At 43.3% G+C, this 17,885-nt stretch overlaps 1 protein-coding gene across 4 annotated transcripts in view; it reads right to left on the bottom strand.

The window, feature by feature from the left end:
• The window catches only part of KIAA1549L (KIAA1549 like), a 282,999-nt gene that overhangs the window by 27,577 nt on the left and 237,537 nt on the right, over positions 1-17,885 (bottom strand). For 3 of the 4 annotated variants that reach the window (XM_077460909.1, XM_077460906.1, XM_077460907.1), the window contains one exon: positions 10,782-11,126. The exons of the other annotated variant lie outside the window; for it this stretch is intronic. In XM_077460909.1, the coding sequence (XP_077317035.1) occupies positions 10,782-11,126 (345 nt within the window). The remainder of the gene's footprint in view (positions 1-10,781; positions 11,127-17,885) is intronic. 4 annotated transcript variants of the gene reach the window in all.

Raw genomic sequence — 17,885 nt, 5'->3', positions numbered from 1 at the left:
GAGAATTGTCTTTACTTTGAAAATGTTGTTTTTTTTACATTTGCTGATGTTTGCCCTTTTCTGTCTATAAAAGATGTAATAAAGAAGCCTCAGAGCCAGAGTCAGTCAGAGACAGTCAGAGTTAACGACGGACTTCTGAGCAGAAATACTGAATAATATCTCCGTGTCTCTTTGCTTGGATAAGAACTCTAACTAACAATTGGGAAACGGTAACATAACCTGACAAATAGGTGACTTGTTGAGGTCACACCTAACATTTCTGGCGCCGCGAACACGGACTCGCTGAAGAAACTACAAGAGGCGAACGAACATAAGGACGGAACAAAGAGGCTGGGCACATCAAAGAACCACAGACAAATCCTGCGCAGGTAAGAAAAGCTTTATTTTCTTATAAACTCTGTGCTTCTTAGATTTGTGCCCACCTGATCTGTCTGAATTGTTCTTCAGGTAAACACCAACCTCTGTAGTAAGCGGGTCTTGAACTTAATATTTTGGCTTATGTTACCGTTGTTTCTTGTCTGTCTACTTGTCATCTGTCTGTTGTGAATGAGATAAGCCCTGTTTGTATGGTGTGAATTGAAACATATATCATCCCAATGGGTAACGGAATGCGCCCTTAACTCGTAAGAGTACTTTGGGGGTCCGACACTTAAGTTTGATATACGCTTTTTGATTCATGAGCCTAAAAACGGGTTGAAAGTATAAGTCCTGACTGCCTCAATAAAGCAGGAATAAGAAACGAATGCTGAGAGATTCCATGGTAATGGGACGGAAATAAGGTCTCCACAAAGTCCCGGAGACCTAGTCATATGTGTTTGGCCACCAAAAGGGAATGCTTGTATATGTTGTAGCTGTCAGTCTGGTCATAATATTTGTCAGTTGGCTAGCATATAAGGTAATTCGATTTCAGAAATCTCATCTAGGAGAGGGTTTTTAGTATTTTGGCACCCTAGGAGGAGAAGGCAACGAGACACTTAGTAAGTGATCCAAACGCCACCTAGGCAGGACTGTCAAAATGGGCCAGACACATGGTAAACCCCAGGAGGAATCTCAGAAATGTTATGCTGTTAAAGACATAATTACAATGTTGTATGGGAAGGATAAGGCACAGGGCACAAATAGGATTCTCAAGAAATTGGGGATGGATGGAGAAAATGGATTAAGTGTAGAAGGTTGGGAAGAAATAAAGAGAGACAGACAGGGAGAGATATTGCAGAACAGATGGGTATCACAAATACAATGTTTAATTAAGGTTTCCAACAGGGCTGAAGAGGAGGGATGGGAGTATTGTCAGGAAAAGGGTGGATGGGATATGAAGGTCCGACACAAAAGTCTTCCTTCTGCTCCCGGCGATAGGGTTAATACGGGAGATACTCCACCTCCTTATAACACTACCACACCAGGTAATGAAAGACCAAAACTTTATCCTTCCTTAAGAGGAAGAGGATGGGTATGCCGAGTATGCGGTATCCAGAACCCAGACTGGGCACAGGAATGTGTACATTGCGGCGCTCAAAGAGCAGAGCCCGTAGCTCCAGTCCATAGTCGGACTAGGGTAATACAAGTAAATAATCCAAATGCGGGTCAAGCAGGACAGCCACCTACAGTGACCCGACAAGTCGTTCTGAGGACATGGACACCTTGGTCGGCTGACACTCTTATGGCATTAATACAGAATGCTCCTGATCCCGTAGCAAAACCTGCCGCATTCTGTAGATTCGTGACACAATTACTAGACACACATGAAGCAACTTGGCAAGATGGGGAAGATATATGTAGACATAAAATGACACTGACAATGTTTAATCAATTCATGACTAAACTTACCCCACTTAGACCGAATGGGGATCCTACCACAGATCCACCAGGAATACACCCTCGTCATATAGACTCTAGACCCCTGTTTATTGCTCAGTTACGAGAATTTTGCCAAGGGAAACAGCAGGAAAGGGGTTCGACAGCGCCCATAAAACAGGCCCCAGGTCAGACTGTTACAGAATTTTACCTCAACATGGAAAGCATGATGGCTGACGAAGGTCTAGATTTAGCCTTACCCGTCACCATTAGGGCTTTCAATCGACAGTTTATGGAAGGACTAGTACCCCAAATAGGTGACAAACTGAAAGCATGTACTCCCGAATGGAGAGCCATACGGGACAGAGGAACATTGTTGCAGAAAGCACAAGGCATAGAGGCTGATTTAGCAGAAACTAAACCCAGAAGGACACCGGGAGTTAACACTGTTGCCCGGGTCAATGAAGGAGGGAATTCCTCCCGTAAACCTCTTACCTGTTATTACTGCAACAAGGTGGGACATATAAAAAGAGACTGTAGGAAAAGGATAAAAGACGAACAGGAAGGAAACACGGACAGAGACACGAGGGACTACAGACAGGGGCGTACCAATGATAGGGACGATCCGACCGCATGACTTGCCCCAGTCCTAGCTGAATCAGAGAACAAAATGCTCCACATGTTGATGAAGGTGGAAGGTAAACATATTCCTTGTTTGGTTGACACAGGAGCGTCACGCAGTCTGTTGTCTGATTCAGTAGTCCCTCCACACATGACGTCCCGTGACACCATACCCATAAGTGGTTATGACGGTCTTTTGTCCGATGCCCCACTGACTAAACCTTAAAAAGTAAAAATAGGGGGAATGGCAACCGCCTGACACTTGTGTATTGTTGCAATATGTAGATGACCTATTGTTATGTTGTCCGGATAACGATACTTGTTTAAAAGCCACTCTCTCATTGTTACAATTCCTGGCTGAAAAAGGGTGCAAGGTGAATAGAACTAAGTTACAGGTATGTCAGAAAAAGGTTGTCTTTTTGGGCCACTGTATATCCCAGGGTACTCGACACCTCACTGAAGACCGAGTCCAGGCCATAAGACAAATGAATATCCCACGCAAATTTAAGCAACTTCGTATGTTTCTGGGAATGGTATCATATTGTAGACAATGGATACCACATGCCAGTTCTCTGATGCAGCCATTATATGATTGCTTGAAAATAGTACCCTATGTACTCACAGAAGCAGGTCATGAATCTTTTAGCACCTTAAAAAGGTTACTGATTTCGGCACCTGCGATCGGGATCCCTGATTATACCAAAACATTTCATTTGTACATTGCTGAAATCACGGGACACGCAACAGGGGTGTTGACACAACAACACATCAAACAAAGGCCGGTAGCATACTTCTCGGCGGCTCTCGATCCTGTCTCTAGAGGATCACCGTCCTGTGTACGAGCAGTTGCAGCAGTGTCAATTATCATTGACAAATCCTCAGAAATTGTCTTAGACAATCCTGTAGTGGTACATACCACACATGACATACACGCCATCTTATCACAGGTCCAACCAAAACACATATCAATGGCAAGGCAGCTGCGTCTACAATGCACTTTGCTCCTACCCCCCAATGTTACCTTTCAGCGATGCACTTCTTTTAACTTAGCACAGCTTTTACCATTACAGACAGATTTGACAGGGGGGAGTAATGATGATAATGGTGTAGATACAGCACAAGAAACTCAGGATTCTGACACACTTTCGTTTCAGGACATAACATCTGATGAACACGATTGTTTCCAACTTATGGAACAAGAGATCACGGGGTTCCCACATGTCACAGACATACCCATTGCAAATGCAGAACACACACTGTACATAGATGGTAGTAGATTTGCCGATGACAAAGGTAAATATCACACAGGTTATGCTGTGGTAACGGACACACAGGTAATTGAGGCAAAGTCACTACCAGCACACATGTCGGCACAAGAAGCGGAACTAACCGCTCTAGAGAAAGCCCTAGAACACTTGGAGGGACAAGAAGGGAACATTTACACTGATTCCGCATACGCCTACGGTGTTGCACATGATTATGGCCACATATGGAAAGCTAGAGGTTACCTTACAGCAGCAGGCACACCTGTTAAACATGGTGAAGGAATCAAAAGAGTCCTGAACAATCTTCAAAAGGTTATAAGAGTAGCCATCATGAAGATAGCGGCACACACGAGCGCAAAAACAACTGAGGCAAAAGGAAACGCATTTGCAGATTTAACTGCAAAGAAGGCAGCTCTAGGGGAAGTAAGCCCTGAGACCTTAGCCACGGTACAGGTGAGTATGCCCGAAACCACATGGCAGCAGCTAATGGAACTACAGGAACAAGCAGGGGCTATTGAGAAGGACCGTTGGGTTAAAGAGGGAGCTGCACCAGGCCTTGACAATGTATGGAGAGAAGGAGACAAAATATGTCTACCCGGTTCTCTATACCCCGCAATGGCAGCGGCTGTTCACTTACCCACTCATGTCAGCTCCAATTCTATGTATAGGATTGTAAGCCAAGGATGGCTAGCCCCTGGATTCAGTAGTACTGCAAGGAACTACTGTGCTGCATGCCAAATCTGTCTGATTAATAACCCAGGACAGAGAGTAAAAACCCCACGTAAACATCAGGTCCGGGCCCAATATCCCTTTCAGAGACTGCAGATTGACTACATACAAATGCCTAAGAGCGGCCCCTTTGAATTTGTTCTCGTGTGCATCTGCCTATTTTCAGGCTGGCCCCGAAAGTTATCTTGTGAAATCAGCTACGGCAAAAGCCACCGCCAAGAAACTGATTACTGAGCTGATACCTAGGTTTGGTCTCCCAGAAACAATAGAATCAGATAGGGGGACACATTTCACGGGAGAAATAATGCAAAATGTGATGGCAATGGTAGGGGTTCAACAAAGTTTTCATACTCCTTACCACCCACAGAGTTCAGGATCAGTAGAAAGAGTAAATGGTACAATCAAGCTGAAAATACAAAAAGCTATGCAAGAGTTAAATAAACCATGGCTTGAGTGCCTACCCTTAGCTTTGTTCTCTATTAGGTACACCCCAACAGGAAAAACAGGGTTATCCCCATATGAAATACTGTTTGGAAGTGCACCTAGATTAGGTTTATATTTTCCTCAAAGTATGCAATTACAATGTGATAGTTTAACTACGTATGTAATACAGTTGCAACAGCGTCTGACTAAAATCCACAAGAGTGTGTATTCTTCTCTTCCAGACCCTAATTCTGTCACAGGTACACACGATCTACAACCAGGAGACTATGTGTATGTAAAGAAACATACCAGAAAGACACTGGAACCAAGGTTTGAAGGTCCTTTCCAGGTGCTATTGATTACAGCAACCTCAGTGAAATTGGAAGGGAAACCTACCTGGATCCACGCTTCTCATTGTAAAAAGGAGCCAGTTGGCAAATGACAACATGTATCTTTTTATTGTTTCAGTAATTCTGGCTAATAGTTTGGTTACCTCACAGAATAAAATACACAAGGATGAAGGATTTTCTAAAAAAATGTTATTACTGAAGTTTAAATATGCTTATGCCCAGAAGTCAGGATATGAGAAATGTTGGATTTGTAGCAAATTACACCCCAGCACAGCAAGTATACCACTGATGGCAGTTCCTATAAACTATACTGATCTTGCTAACAGTAGCATTAACATAATTAGAACAAATACCAGCGAGACAGTAATGTTTAAGTCAAATGGTCTCGCCTTTTTCCCTGATTGGTGTTTCAACTTAGGGAACACAACGGGAGGAAATGGAGAATGCCAAGACAGCAAGTTTAATTTGTCCATTGTCGTATTAAATGGAAGCTTCTATCCCAGTAATTCCAGCACACACCAGACATTATCTGACTTCCTCACTAACATTGTGGATAATAATGTTAGGTGGTTAGTATCCAACTTATCCCTCTATGGATACACCTCTCGTTATAGAAATGATATCAGTTCAAGATCAGTAGCTCTAGGAAATAATATATACATCTGTTGTGAGGATAAATGTTATACTTGGATACCTAGAAGAGCTCAGGGATGGTGCTACCTCGCAAGTTTAGTACCAGTAATGGGAGTAGTAGGTGATGAACGAGGTGATCACCTATTAGAAGCTAGCATGCATCCTAGATATCCCCTCAGGTATCGTAGTAAAAGAGAAATATTCCTGAAGAAGGACATGGTATGGGCTTGGTTCCCGTCCTGGACAGGATGGGGTATAGACTTAATGAAAAGACTAAATAACTATACAGGAATTATTAATGATGTTTTGGAGAAAAACTCTGATGACATTACTAAGTTAAATCTGGAGACCAGAGCCATCAGACAACAATTAGAATTACATGAATTAGCAATTGAAAGTATGAGTGCAGCACTGACAGGACTCTGTGAAACTACTGAGGACTATGAGTGCTGTACTTGGATACATAACACCAGCATTGAGGTACCTGATTATTATGACATCATTGCACAACACCGTACGGAAGTAAAGAATTTACAAGAGAAGGCCCGAAATATTGGTCGCGACTGGGATCCGTTTGGTGGAACTTTTCGTTTCTCAGGGTTATTCTCTTGGGTTAAGAAGGCAGCAATGACGATTATAGTGGTGCTCTTATTCGTATTTTTCTTTTATGCATGCTTTAAGTTGTTTATGTGCTTTTGCAAGAAAGCCAAGGTAAATGATGCGGAAAAGATGGAACTTTTGTGAAGATAGGTAGATTTAGTTTCTTGACATCACCCATCTGTCAGAAAAGCCACTCTTCCTGAATTTTAGATGTTGGTACTGTCCAGGGGGATGGGTGTATACCCCTCTGACAACTCGCGGTCAGGGAGAGTACTCTGGATATAGGCTGACTAGAACTTGTTCAGGTGGACCCAGGGCAAGAGGGAGGGGTGATGTCAAAGGGGGAAATGTAAGGATTAAGGGGTGTCTAAACAAAATGGTTGACCTTATGTCATACTAAATACTTGTATTTTTCTATCCTTCTCTGTAAAATAAGGATTCGTCATCTATTGTCACGTACTCATCAAGAAGAGGCCGCATCAGCCCTAAAAAGCAGTCTACGCCCAGAAGATTGTCTTATCAGCTGATAACACCCGGAGAATTGTCTTTACTTTGAAAATGTTGTTTTTTTTACATTTGCTGATGTTTGCCCTTTTCTGTCTATAAAAGATGTAATAAAGAAGCCTCAGAGCCAGAGTCAGTCAGAGACAGTCAGAGTTAACGACGGACTTCTGAGCAGAAATACTGAATAATATCTCCGTGTCTCTTTGCTTGGATAAGAACTCTAACTAACAATTGGGAAACGGTAACATAACCTGACAAATAGGTGACTTGTTGAGGTCACACCTAACATGCCCAGCCTGATGCAACGGTAAAATGTCTCAAAGGAGGTGCCTGTGCCACCAAACCTCCTAATGCCTCCTTTGCTCTTGTGTCCCTCCACAGCCTGCAACAACACAAATGGTGCCTTTTAAACCATGCCTCGTCGTGTTGGACGTCAGAGGACGCCAACGCCGCGATAAGCCCTGCTCCCCCCCCCCCCCCAAGTTGCCTACAGCTCTTCCCCTTACTTTTAAAAAGAAGCCTTTTCCCATGCGAGCGGTTGTCTACAGGTCCTATGGGACCCACGGGATGGAGCAGAATGGCGCGGGAGGGTCTGTAAGCTGCCAAGCAGCCTGCCATTCATGCCAGTTTTTTTTTTTTTTTTTAAATCTACAGAGCTTCTTCCCCCAAGAAGAGGGGAAGACAATCAGCACAGGGGGGCGACTGGTGGGGAGAAGAACCCCCCCCCCCCAAATTTACCGGAGGTCCTGTTGTCTGCTGGAGGAAGAAGCATCTCAGTTCTCCTGACACAGCGTGTTTTCTGAGCGTGAGGCGATGAGTGCTCAATATAGCCCCCAGTGGTGACACAGGCATGACAGCATTTACTGATCTTAAAGGAGACATTCATAAGAAAAATTCTAAAAATTTCTTAGAAAACTCCACTTACCTTTCCCGCCACAGGGTTTTCTGTGGTAAACCAACAGACCCAATCTTCACCCTTCATGGTGGGTTCCATTAAACTTTCAGGAGCTGGGGATCCTCCAGGAAACCCACTATCCTGGACCTGTAATAGCACCTCCACCAGTAAAACTTTATGGCCTTACTACCAAAAAGTACTGGATCCCGGGTCCAGCTCTCTAAAAAAAGAAGCGTTACAGGCAAGACCTCGTTTCTTCAGATCCAAGGCGGGGTACCATTCAATTCGGCCAAAAAGACACTTTGAATGGATCCGGTCTGCATGGCTAGCCCCAGCAAGGATTGCTCCAGTGGAGCTCAGCACAGCACATCTTTACTCATGACCAACACCTTAGACACTCAGGAAAAAAATGAGGTACTCCCAGTAGTGAGAGGGGTTATATAGGGAGTGCACTTTTTGTCTTAGCGTGTGCCAGTGTCCATCACCTGAAGGTGGCCTATAACCCACATAGTAACTACTATGGCTCTGTGTCCCGTGATGTACGATAAGAAATATATAGTAGTTACATAGTTAAATTGAACTAAATTCCACCAAATGAGGATGAGCATGGCACACTTATATCACATATCCCCCAGCGAAGGTCAACACAGAAAACCAGGGGCTTCAATCAGATCAGAGGATTTAGAAATAGGGTAGGTCAGGAGTATCACCGCACAAGAAGGGCGCATCCACTGTGTGCAAATGGGCTCAGGGAATATATAGTATAATAAGTTCCCAAATAGAGCTGTGTACCTCAATGGATGTGGCGCCGTGTATTGTGCAGATGATCAGAGCCGTCACAGCTGTGAACAACCCCACACCATAATCCCCTCCACCAAATGATTTGGACCAGTGCACAAAGCAGAGTCCTGACCTCAACACGATAGAACACCTTTGGAATGAATTAGAGCAGAGACTGCGAGCCCGGCCTTCTCGTCCAAAATCAGTGCCTGACCCCCCAAATGCGATTCTGGAAGAATGATTAAACATTCCCATAGACACACTCCTAAACCTTGTGGACAGCCTTCTCAGAAGAGTTGGAGCTGTTATAGCTGCAAAAGGTGGGCCAACTCAATATTGAACCCTATGGACCGAGACTGTGATGCCATTAAAGTGTGTAAAGGTGCACCAATACTTTTGGTAATGTAGTGTGTAGGTATATATATAATATATATATATATATATATATACAGTTAAACTCACCATACGTCACCTGCCACCAGATGCGGATTGTCACTTGCCACTGTCACCTTCCACCAGATGTGTTTGTCACTTGCCATGTCGCCTGCCACCAGATGTGGATTGTCACTTGCCACTGTCACGTGCCACTGTCGCCTGCCATCTGATGTGGATTGTCACTTGCCATGTCATCTGCTACCAGATGTGGATTGCCACATCGCCTGCCACCATTTGCGGATTGTCACTTGTCACGTTGCTTGCCACCATTTGCGGAATGTCACTTGCCACGTTGCCTGCCACCATTTGTGGATTGTCACTTGCCACGTCGCCTGCCACAATTTGCAGATTGTCACTTGCCACGTTGCCTGCCACCAGATGCAGATTGTCACTTGCCACGTTGTCTGCCACCAGATGCAGATTGTCACTTGCCACGTTTCCTGCCACTATTTGTGGATTGTCACTTGCCATGCCCAGCTAGTGCCACAAAATGTGCATTGTTACTGCATTGGTGGCAGCACTGGTCCATTTAGCCCTCAGCTTCTTTAGCAAGGCAGTGGTTGTCTTGGAGGTGTGTTTGGGGTTGTTATCATGTAGGAAAACTGCCCTGCGGCCCAGTCTCTGAAGGGAGGGGATCATGATCTGCTTCAATATGTCACAGTACATCTTGTCATTCATGGTTCCCTCAATGAACTGTAGCTCCCCAGTGCCGGCAGCATTCATGCAGCCCCAGACCATGACACTCCCACCACCATGCTTGACTGTAGGCAAGTCACACTTGTCTTTGTACTGCTCACCTGGTTGCCGCCACATATGCTTGGCACCATCTGAACCAAATACGTTTCTTTTGGTCTCATCAGACCCCAGGACATGGTTCCAGCAATCCATGTCCTTATTCTGCTTGTCTTCAGAAAACTGCTTCCGGGCTTTCTTGTGCATCATCTTTAGAAGAGACTTCCTTCTAGGATGACAGCCATGCAGACCAATTTGATGCAGTGTGCGGCGTATGGTCTGAGCACTGACAGGCTGACCCCCCATTCCTTCAACCTCTGCATAAATGCTGGCAGCACTCATATGTGTATTTCCCAAAGACAACCTCTGGATATGATGCTGAGTGTGTGCACACAATTTCTTTGCGAGGCAAGGCCTGTTCTAAATGGAACCTGTCTTTCTTAAACCACTGTTTGGTCTTGGCCACCGTGCTGCAGCTCAGTTTCAGGGTCTTGGCAATCTTGTTATAGCCTAGGCCATCTTTATGTAGAGCAACAATACTTTTTTTTAGATACTCAGTGAGATCTTTGCCATGAGGTGTCATGTTAAACTTCCAGTGACCAGTATGAGAAAGTGAAAGTGATAACACCAAATTTACCACACCTGCTCCCCATTCACACCTGAGACCTTGTAACACTAACAAGTCACATGACACTGGGGAGGAAAACTGGCTAATTGGGCCCAATTTGAACATTTTCACTTAGGGGTGTACTCACTTTTGTTGCCAGCGGTTTAGACATTAATGGCTGTGTATTGAGTTATTTTGAGGGGGCAGCAAATTTATACTGTTATACAAGCTGTACACTCACTACTTTACATTGTAGCAAAGTGTAATTTCTTCAGTGTTGTCACATAAAAAAAGATAAAATAAAATGTTTACAAAAATGAAGGATAGCAAGTGAGTTTGATATTCTCAACATTTGCGTGATGCTTCATTCATGTATTAGGCAAGCAAAAAATGCAAGCTTCATACAATCTTACCGGTCTGGGAAGGCTATACTGATACATCTCAGGCCCATACGTTGGCACCCACTGCATCCGAGGTCGAGACATTGTGCCAGGAGCACTAGTGACAACTTCTGAATAGGGCATATGCTGCACTGAAGCATATGGATCTGCTTGTCGCTTGGGTCCTCCGTGCCCCGCAGATGCCAGGCTGAACGCCTCTTCTAGCAGCATGTGCATCTGCTGCCTGACTTCATCAATCGAAGGCTGAGAGCTCAGCGTAGACGTCTCAGAATGACCTTTACCTTGACGAGATTTAATATACGTTCTGGCTTGTTTTACCCGATCGATATTCGTTTCTTCAATAATTTCAGGTTCGGTCTAAGTAAGAAAAATGACACATATTATGCTGTAGTAGATTTATATTATGACACCATTAAAGGCAAACTCCACTTTTGCTGAAAAAATTTATATGGCATAAATAACTGATACACCAGTCATTTTCTAATTTGATATTGTCCATTTGAGTTGCCGTCATTTTTAAACATTTAAAAAATCAAAATCAAAAAATCAAATGTCACTTCCTTGCAATATTTCAATCTGGAGGCTTGCAATGAACTGAGAGATTTTTTAGTTTTAAATGTTTATTTTTGGTTTGCATAAAGTTTACATGGATGTAACAAACTGTCAGGACACACATGTAAAAGCTGAGTGATTTCACCTTAAATCTGAACTCCAGGAACATAAAACATCCTCATTAACTGCTTATTTAGGTCTAGGGGACTTAACAAATCAGTTTTACTTAGCTAGCCCTCCGCGCCTGCAGGCTCCTCCACACTGCTAGATGAGTTCCTGCAGCCTCTTGTCACTTGCACCTTGATGGTCTAATGTCCCCTGGCCTCATCAAGACTAATGCAGGGTCCAAACGCTAAGGAACAGTCCACCGCTGGAGCACCGGTGGGGGACCATCTGCTGGGGAACTTGAGGCTCAGGTAAGTAAAACTGATTTTATTGTCCCTTAGACCAGTGAGTCTCAGTCACTGGGCCATATCCTGCTGCCAGGCGTCAGCCTCCCTCATAGTGGGCTTCCAGCCAGCTGCCGATCTCCTAATCTCCAACAGTGTCTCCCAGCTCCCATAGCCCCCTCCAACCTTTCATAGTGGACTGCAGTGCCCCTCAGCTCCAATAATGCCCCCTAACCTCCCATAGTGCTCTCCAACCTTCCAATAAGCCCTCTGTGGTGCCCATTAGTCTTCTGCACAGCCTCCAGCCCCCCCGTAGTGGCCCCAACCTCCAACAGTATCCCACACTGCCCTCAAACTTTGCACAGTGCTCCAGCCCTTTCAGCATCCTCCAATCTCCCACACAATGCCCTTGCAAAATCCCCAGCTTCCTGGAAAGACCACCAGCACTCTACAGAGACCCATACACCACAGTTTCTTCCAGCCCCCTCCAGAAACCTCATTCCCTACAGGGCCACTAATGCCTAGTACACACGATTAGAAAATCAGATGAAAAAAATGCCATTCAAAGTGATTAAACAATAATCTAATCGTTAGTACATGGTTCATGCAAAATTATCTGAAGGGACAAACACGAAAATGTTTCTTGTACGACAACAGAGCAAAACATTTTTTTTTTAATCAGTACATTCTTCATCCAAAACAAAAATTGTAAGACCAAGACCACGCATGCTCAGAAACATCAGAATACATTACAATACAATACAACACATTACATCACTTCCGAAGTTGTATTCTGTCATACGAGAATTTTTGCAACTTTAGTAACCTCTTAAAAAAAGCAGATGATCATTCGCCTGATATTTTCATTGTGTATACAAGGCTTAAATCTCCTAACCCCCTTCAGACCCCTTATTCCCCCCAACACTGGCCCCCAGCCACATCCAGAGCCTTCCAACATTTCAATACATATTTTGCATTACCATACTTTTATTGTGTGAGTATGTAACTTTTTTTTGTTTTTTTTGTTATGTTTTTATCATTGGGGGACGGAAGATTTTGGAATAAATTAAAGTGGTTGTAAACCCTTACAACCAACTTTGACCTACAGGTAAACCTAGATTAAGGCTTACCTGTAGGTCCAAGAAATATCTCCTAAACCTATACGGTTTAGGAAATATTTGCCTGAAGACAGCCACCGCTGTCTACGGCGCACTGGGCAGACCGCAGATCGCGGCGATATGCCGCAAATGTCGGCTCCCGTGTGCATGCGTGGGAGAGACGTCATCGCGGCTCCAGCGCTGTGATTCGGAAGTCGCTCCGAGATCCATGGCAGCGGCGAAGAGGAAGACGGAGGACCGCTTCGGGGGCTTCATTCTCAGATAAGTTATTCATAATGAGCTAGTATGCTATGCATACTAGCTCATTATGCCTTTGCCTTACAGGGTGTGTTTTAAAAAAAAAAAAAAATGTTGCTTTTACTTCCTCTTTAACAAGGTCCTGGTCTCAATGGGACTGAGCACCACTGATCTAGCCTGAACCATAGCCCCACTACAATGGAGGGTTTTTAAGGTATCCCAATCCCTATCCACTCTATTCAAAACTAAAAAAACGCCTTTAGTTTTACTTTAACATGCAGCCATTTCTGCAGTACTGGAGCTTGATGGGCTTTTTCCATATTATTTCTTTATTCAAACAACATCTGATCTTCAAACGCTATACAAATCACTCTTGGGCAAGTTATTGGTTAGTTTGCATTCTCTGAAAGGTTATAGCATAGCCAAACGAAAAATCTATCGCCTTGCAGCTATTCGGTTTCTCAAGAGCCAGGTCTCTTACTAGTCATAATTCATGGCATGATGGGCTGAGGTGACCCCACCCTCTACTATGAGCTAGAAATGCCAACAATAAATCTATAGATAAACAGAAACCACTTTAAATGTGTTTGCACAAGGATATCCTTATTAAACACAAATCAGCCACCAGATATTGTACATAGACATCTTTCTGAAGTAGATATGCAACAAGGACAGAGGCTATAGGCAGAACAGTGGCCAAGCAGCTCGCAGTGCTGAGGTCCTCCTAGGTCCAATCTCCACAGTGATACAAACTGCATGGAGGTTGTATGATATCCCTATATTTGTTTAGGAAAAATATACGTTTATAAGCAGTCTTTCCACGGCTTCCTCTCACTGGTTAATCAATGGCTACCCATGAACGATCAATTAAAAAGGTGGAATCTGGAAGCCCTCATCATACTGATCCCCAAACTTAATAAAGATCTTATTTATGGTGAGTCTTACCAACCTATCTCCTTGGTTAATACTGATCTTATAGCCCCGTACACATGAATATCGTACAAAAATTACCGATTTCGAAGCAAATGTACGATAATCTGATCGTTAGTACACAGCAGTCATCCAAAATTTTCCGAAGGGACAAACACAAAAATTTTTCTTACAATACCAGATACACTATAACACATTACATCACGTCTGAATTTTTTATTCTGTCATAGAATTTTTGTACTTTAGTAACCTATTTGTTTTCAATATGGAGATTAGCATTAAAAAAAATGACGATCATTTGTCCGATAATCTCATCATGTGTACTAGGCTTAAAATCCACCTTTTCTATCCAGAGGGTCATCATGTGGGGGTGCCCACTGTCGCCCCTGCTGTTTGCTTTTGCAATTGAACCTTCGGGGGAACTGCTCTTTCGCCCTTTGTAAGCCCTTGTACACACGGTCGGATATTCCGATGAACAATGTCTGATAGGACCGTGTTGACGGATAATCCGACAGTGTGTGGGCTCCATCAGACTGTTTCCGTTGGAGTATCCGACGGACCAAGTTTTCCAGCTGGGCTATAAAATTTTCCGACAACATGATCCGATCGAACTTTGTCCGATTGTGTGTAGAGAATTCCGATCGGACAAAGTGCCACGAATGCTCAGATCAAATTCCTAGACCAAAGCTATTGGCTACTAGGCTGAACGTAGTCCCATCGTAACGAAATTACGTCATCACGTTCTGAACGATCGGATTTTCTCACAACTTTGTCTGACCGTGTGTATGCAACAGTTTCAGACAAAATCCGTCTGACAAAATCCGTCGGACAAAATACAACGGATTTGGTTGTCAGAATGTCCGACCGTGTGTACAAGGGCTTAGGGGTGTCCAGAATGGCCCATTGGAAAAAAAGAGTATGCTTATATGCACATGACATGCTTTACAGTGCCTTGAAAAAAGTATTTATACCCATTGAAATTGTTCACATTTTGTCATGTTACAGCCAAAAACGTTAATGTATTTTATTGGGATTTTATGTGATAGATCAACACAAAGTGTCACATAATTGTGAAAAGTGGAAGGAAAATGATAAATGGTTTTCAATTTTTTATACAAATAAATATTTGAAAAGTGTGGCGTGCATTTGTATTCACTCCCCTTTACTCTGATACCCCTAAAATAACCTAATTAGTATATAGAGTCCACCTGTGTGTAATTTAAATTCAGTATGAATACAGCTGTTCTGTGAAGCCCTCAGAGGTTTGTTAGAGAAACTTAGTGAACAAACAGCATCATGAAGGCTAAGGAACACACCAGACAGTTCAGGGATAAAGTTGTGGAGAAGTTTAAAGCAGGGTTAGGTTATAAAAAAAACTTTCCCAAGCTTTGAACATCTCACAGAGCACTGTTCAATTCATAATCCGAAAATGAAAAGAGTATGGCACAACTGCAAACCTACCAAGACATTTTTCCTAATGTGTATACATATGAATGTTGTACCAAAAATTTTTTGGGATGATAGAATGGAATCGGAATGTAGGGGTAGATCATGGCATAGAGTCAGAAACCAAATGGAGAGCGCCAAAATTAAATAAATAATTCATAAAATGTAATATTATTACCTTTTAGGAATTATTTGCATTTTATTTCATTATGGCGCTACACATTATCTGTATATATCTGGTCTAAGAGATATATAGTGCCTTGAAACAGTATTCATACCGCTTAAAATTTTCCACATTTAGTAAGGTTACAACCAAATATGTAAATGTCTTTAACTGGAATTTTTTTTGTGATAGACCAACACAAAGTGGCACATAATTGTGAAGTGGAAGGAATATTATAAATGGTTTTCAATTTTTTTTTTACAAATAAATAGCTGAAAAATGTGGCGTGCCTTTGTATTCAGCCCCCCGAATAAATACTTTGTAGAACCCCCTTTCACAGCAATTACAGTTGCAAGTCTTTTTTGGGGATGTCTCTACCAGCTTTGTACTTTTAGAGAGTGACATTTTTGCCCATTCTTCTTTGCAAAATAGTTCAAGCTCTGTCACATTGGATGGAGAGTGTCTGTGAACAGCAATTTTCAAGTCTTGCCCGAGATTCTCAATTGGATTTAGGTCTTGATTTTGACTGGGCCATTCTAACACATAAATATGCTTTGATCTAAACTATGCCATTGTAGCTCTGGGTATGTTTAGGGTCGTTGTCCTGCTGGAAGGTGAACCTCTTTTGCAGACTCTAATGCCCCGTACACACGAGAGGACTTATGTCCGACAGACTTCCAAAGGAGTTCCGCCGGAGTTCTGCCGGAGTTCCGACGGAGTTCTGACAGACTTTTCGGCCGAACGGACTTGGCCACACACGATCACACTAAACTCCGACGGATTCGAACGTGATGACGTAAGACCCGACTCGAATAAGGAAGTTCATAGCCAGTAGCCAATAGCTGCCCTAGCGTCGGTTTTAGTCCGTCGGAGTAGCATACACACGAGCGGATTTTTCGAAGGGGACCGGGTCCGGCGGAGTTCCGTCGGGAAAATTTGAAGCATGCTTCATTTCTAAAGTCCGTCAGACTTTTGCGAAGCTAAAGTCCGTTGCAGCCCACACACGATCGGATAGTCTGACGGACTCGGTCTGACGGACTTTGGATGTTGAAAAGTCCGCTCGTGTGTACGGGGCTTAACAGGTTTTCTTCTGATATTGTCCTGTATTTGGCTCCATCCATCTTCCCATTAACTCTGACCAGCTTCCCTGGCCCTGCTGAAGAAAAGCATCTCCACAATATGATGCTGCCACCATGTTTCATGGTGAGGATGGCGTGTTTAGGGTGATGTGCAGTGTTAGTTTCCGCCACACATAACGTTTTGCTTTTAGGCAAAAAAGTTTAAAAAATAAGTTCAAACTATGTTCCCCACATGGTTTCTTGCAAACTGCAAACGGGACTTTGTATGGCTTTCTTTCAACAATGGATTTCTTCCTCTTCCATAAAGGTCAGATTTGTAGAGTGTATGACTAATAGTTGTCCTGTGGACAGATTCTCCCACCTGAGCTGTGGATCTCTGCAGCTCCTCCAGAGTTCCCATGGGCCTCTTGGCTGCTTCTCTCATAAATGCTCTCCTTGCCCAGCTTGTTTGTTTAGGTGGACGGCCATGTCTTGGTAGGTTTGCAGTTGTGCCATACTCTTTCCATTTTCGGATGATGGATTGAACAGTTCTCTGTGAGATGTTCAAAGCTTGTGATATTTTTTTATAACCTAACCCTGCTTTAAACTTCTCCACAACTTTAACCCTGAGATGTCTGGTGTGGTCCTTGGCCTATATGATGCTGTTTGTTCACTACGGTTCTCTAACAAACCTCTGAGGGCTTTACAGAACAGCTGTATTTATACTGAGATTAAATCGCACACAGGTGGACTCTATTTATTAATTAGGTGACTTCTGAAGGCAATTGGTTCCACGAGATTTTAGTTGGGGGTATCAGAGTAAAGGGGGCTGAATACAAATGCACGCCACACTTTTCAGTTATTTATTTGTAAAAAATGTTGAAAACCATTTATCATTTTCCTTCCACTTTACAATTATGTGCCACTTTGTGTTAGTCTATCACGTAAAATTCCAATAAAATTTCAAGGGTTATGAATACTTTTTCAAGGCACTGCTATTACTTTACTAGCAGCCAGTGAAATGTTGCCTTTTCACCGCTGTCTGGTGGCTGCAAGATTTTCACACTTGTGTAGAATACCAGCTCCCCTGCTACCTGCTATGGTTTCGCCCACCAGTTCATACATCGCTACAGGAAGTATGAGCCAGCAGGAAGAACCACAGCATGCGGCAGGGGAGTCAGTATAGCATTCATGGAAAGTGTAGAATACTTGCAGCAGGTAGG

This window comes from Lithobates pipiens, unplaced genomic scaffold (assembly GCF_037356315.1).
Source record: "Lithobates pipiens isolate NorthernLeopardFrog02 unplaced genomic scaffold, aLitPip1_a1.2 Scaffold_10, whole genome shotgun sequence".
NCBI lineage: Eukaryota > Metazoa > Chordata > Amphibia > Anura > Ranidae > Lithobates > Lithobates pipiens.
This window is presented reverse-complemented; position numbering and strand designations above follow the sequence as displayed.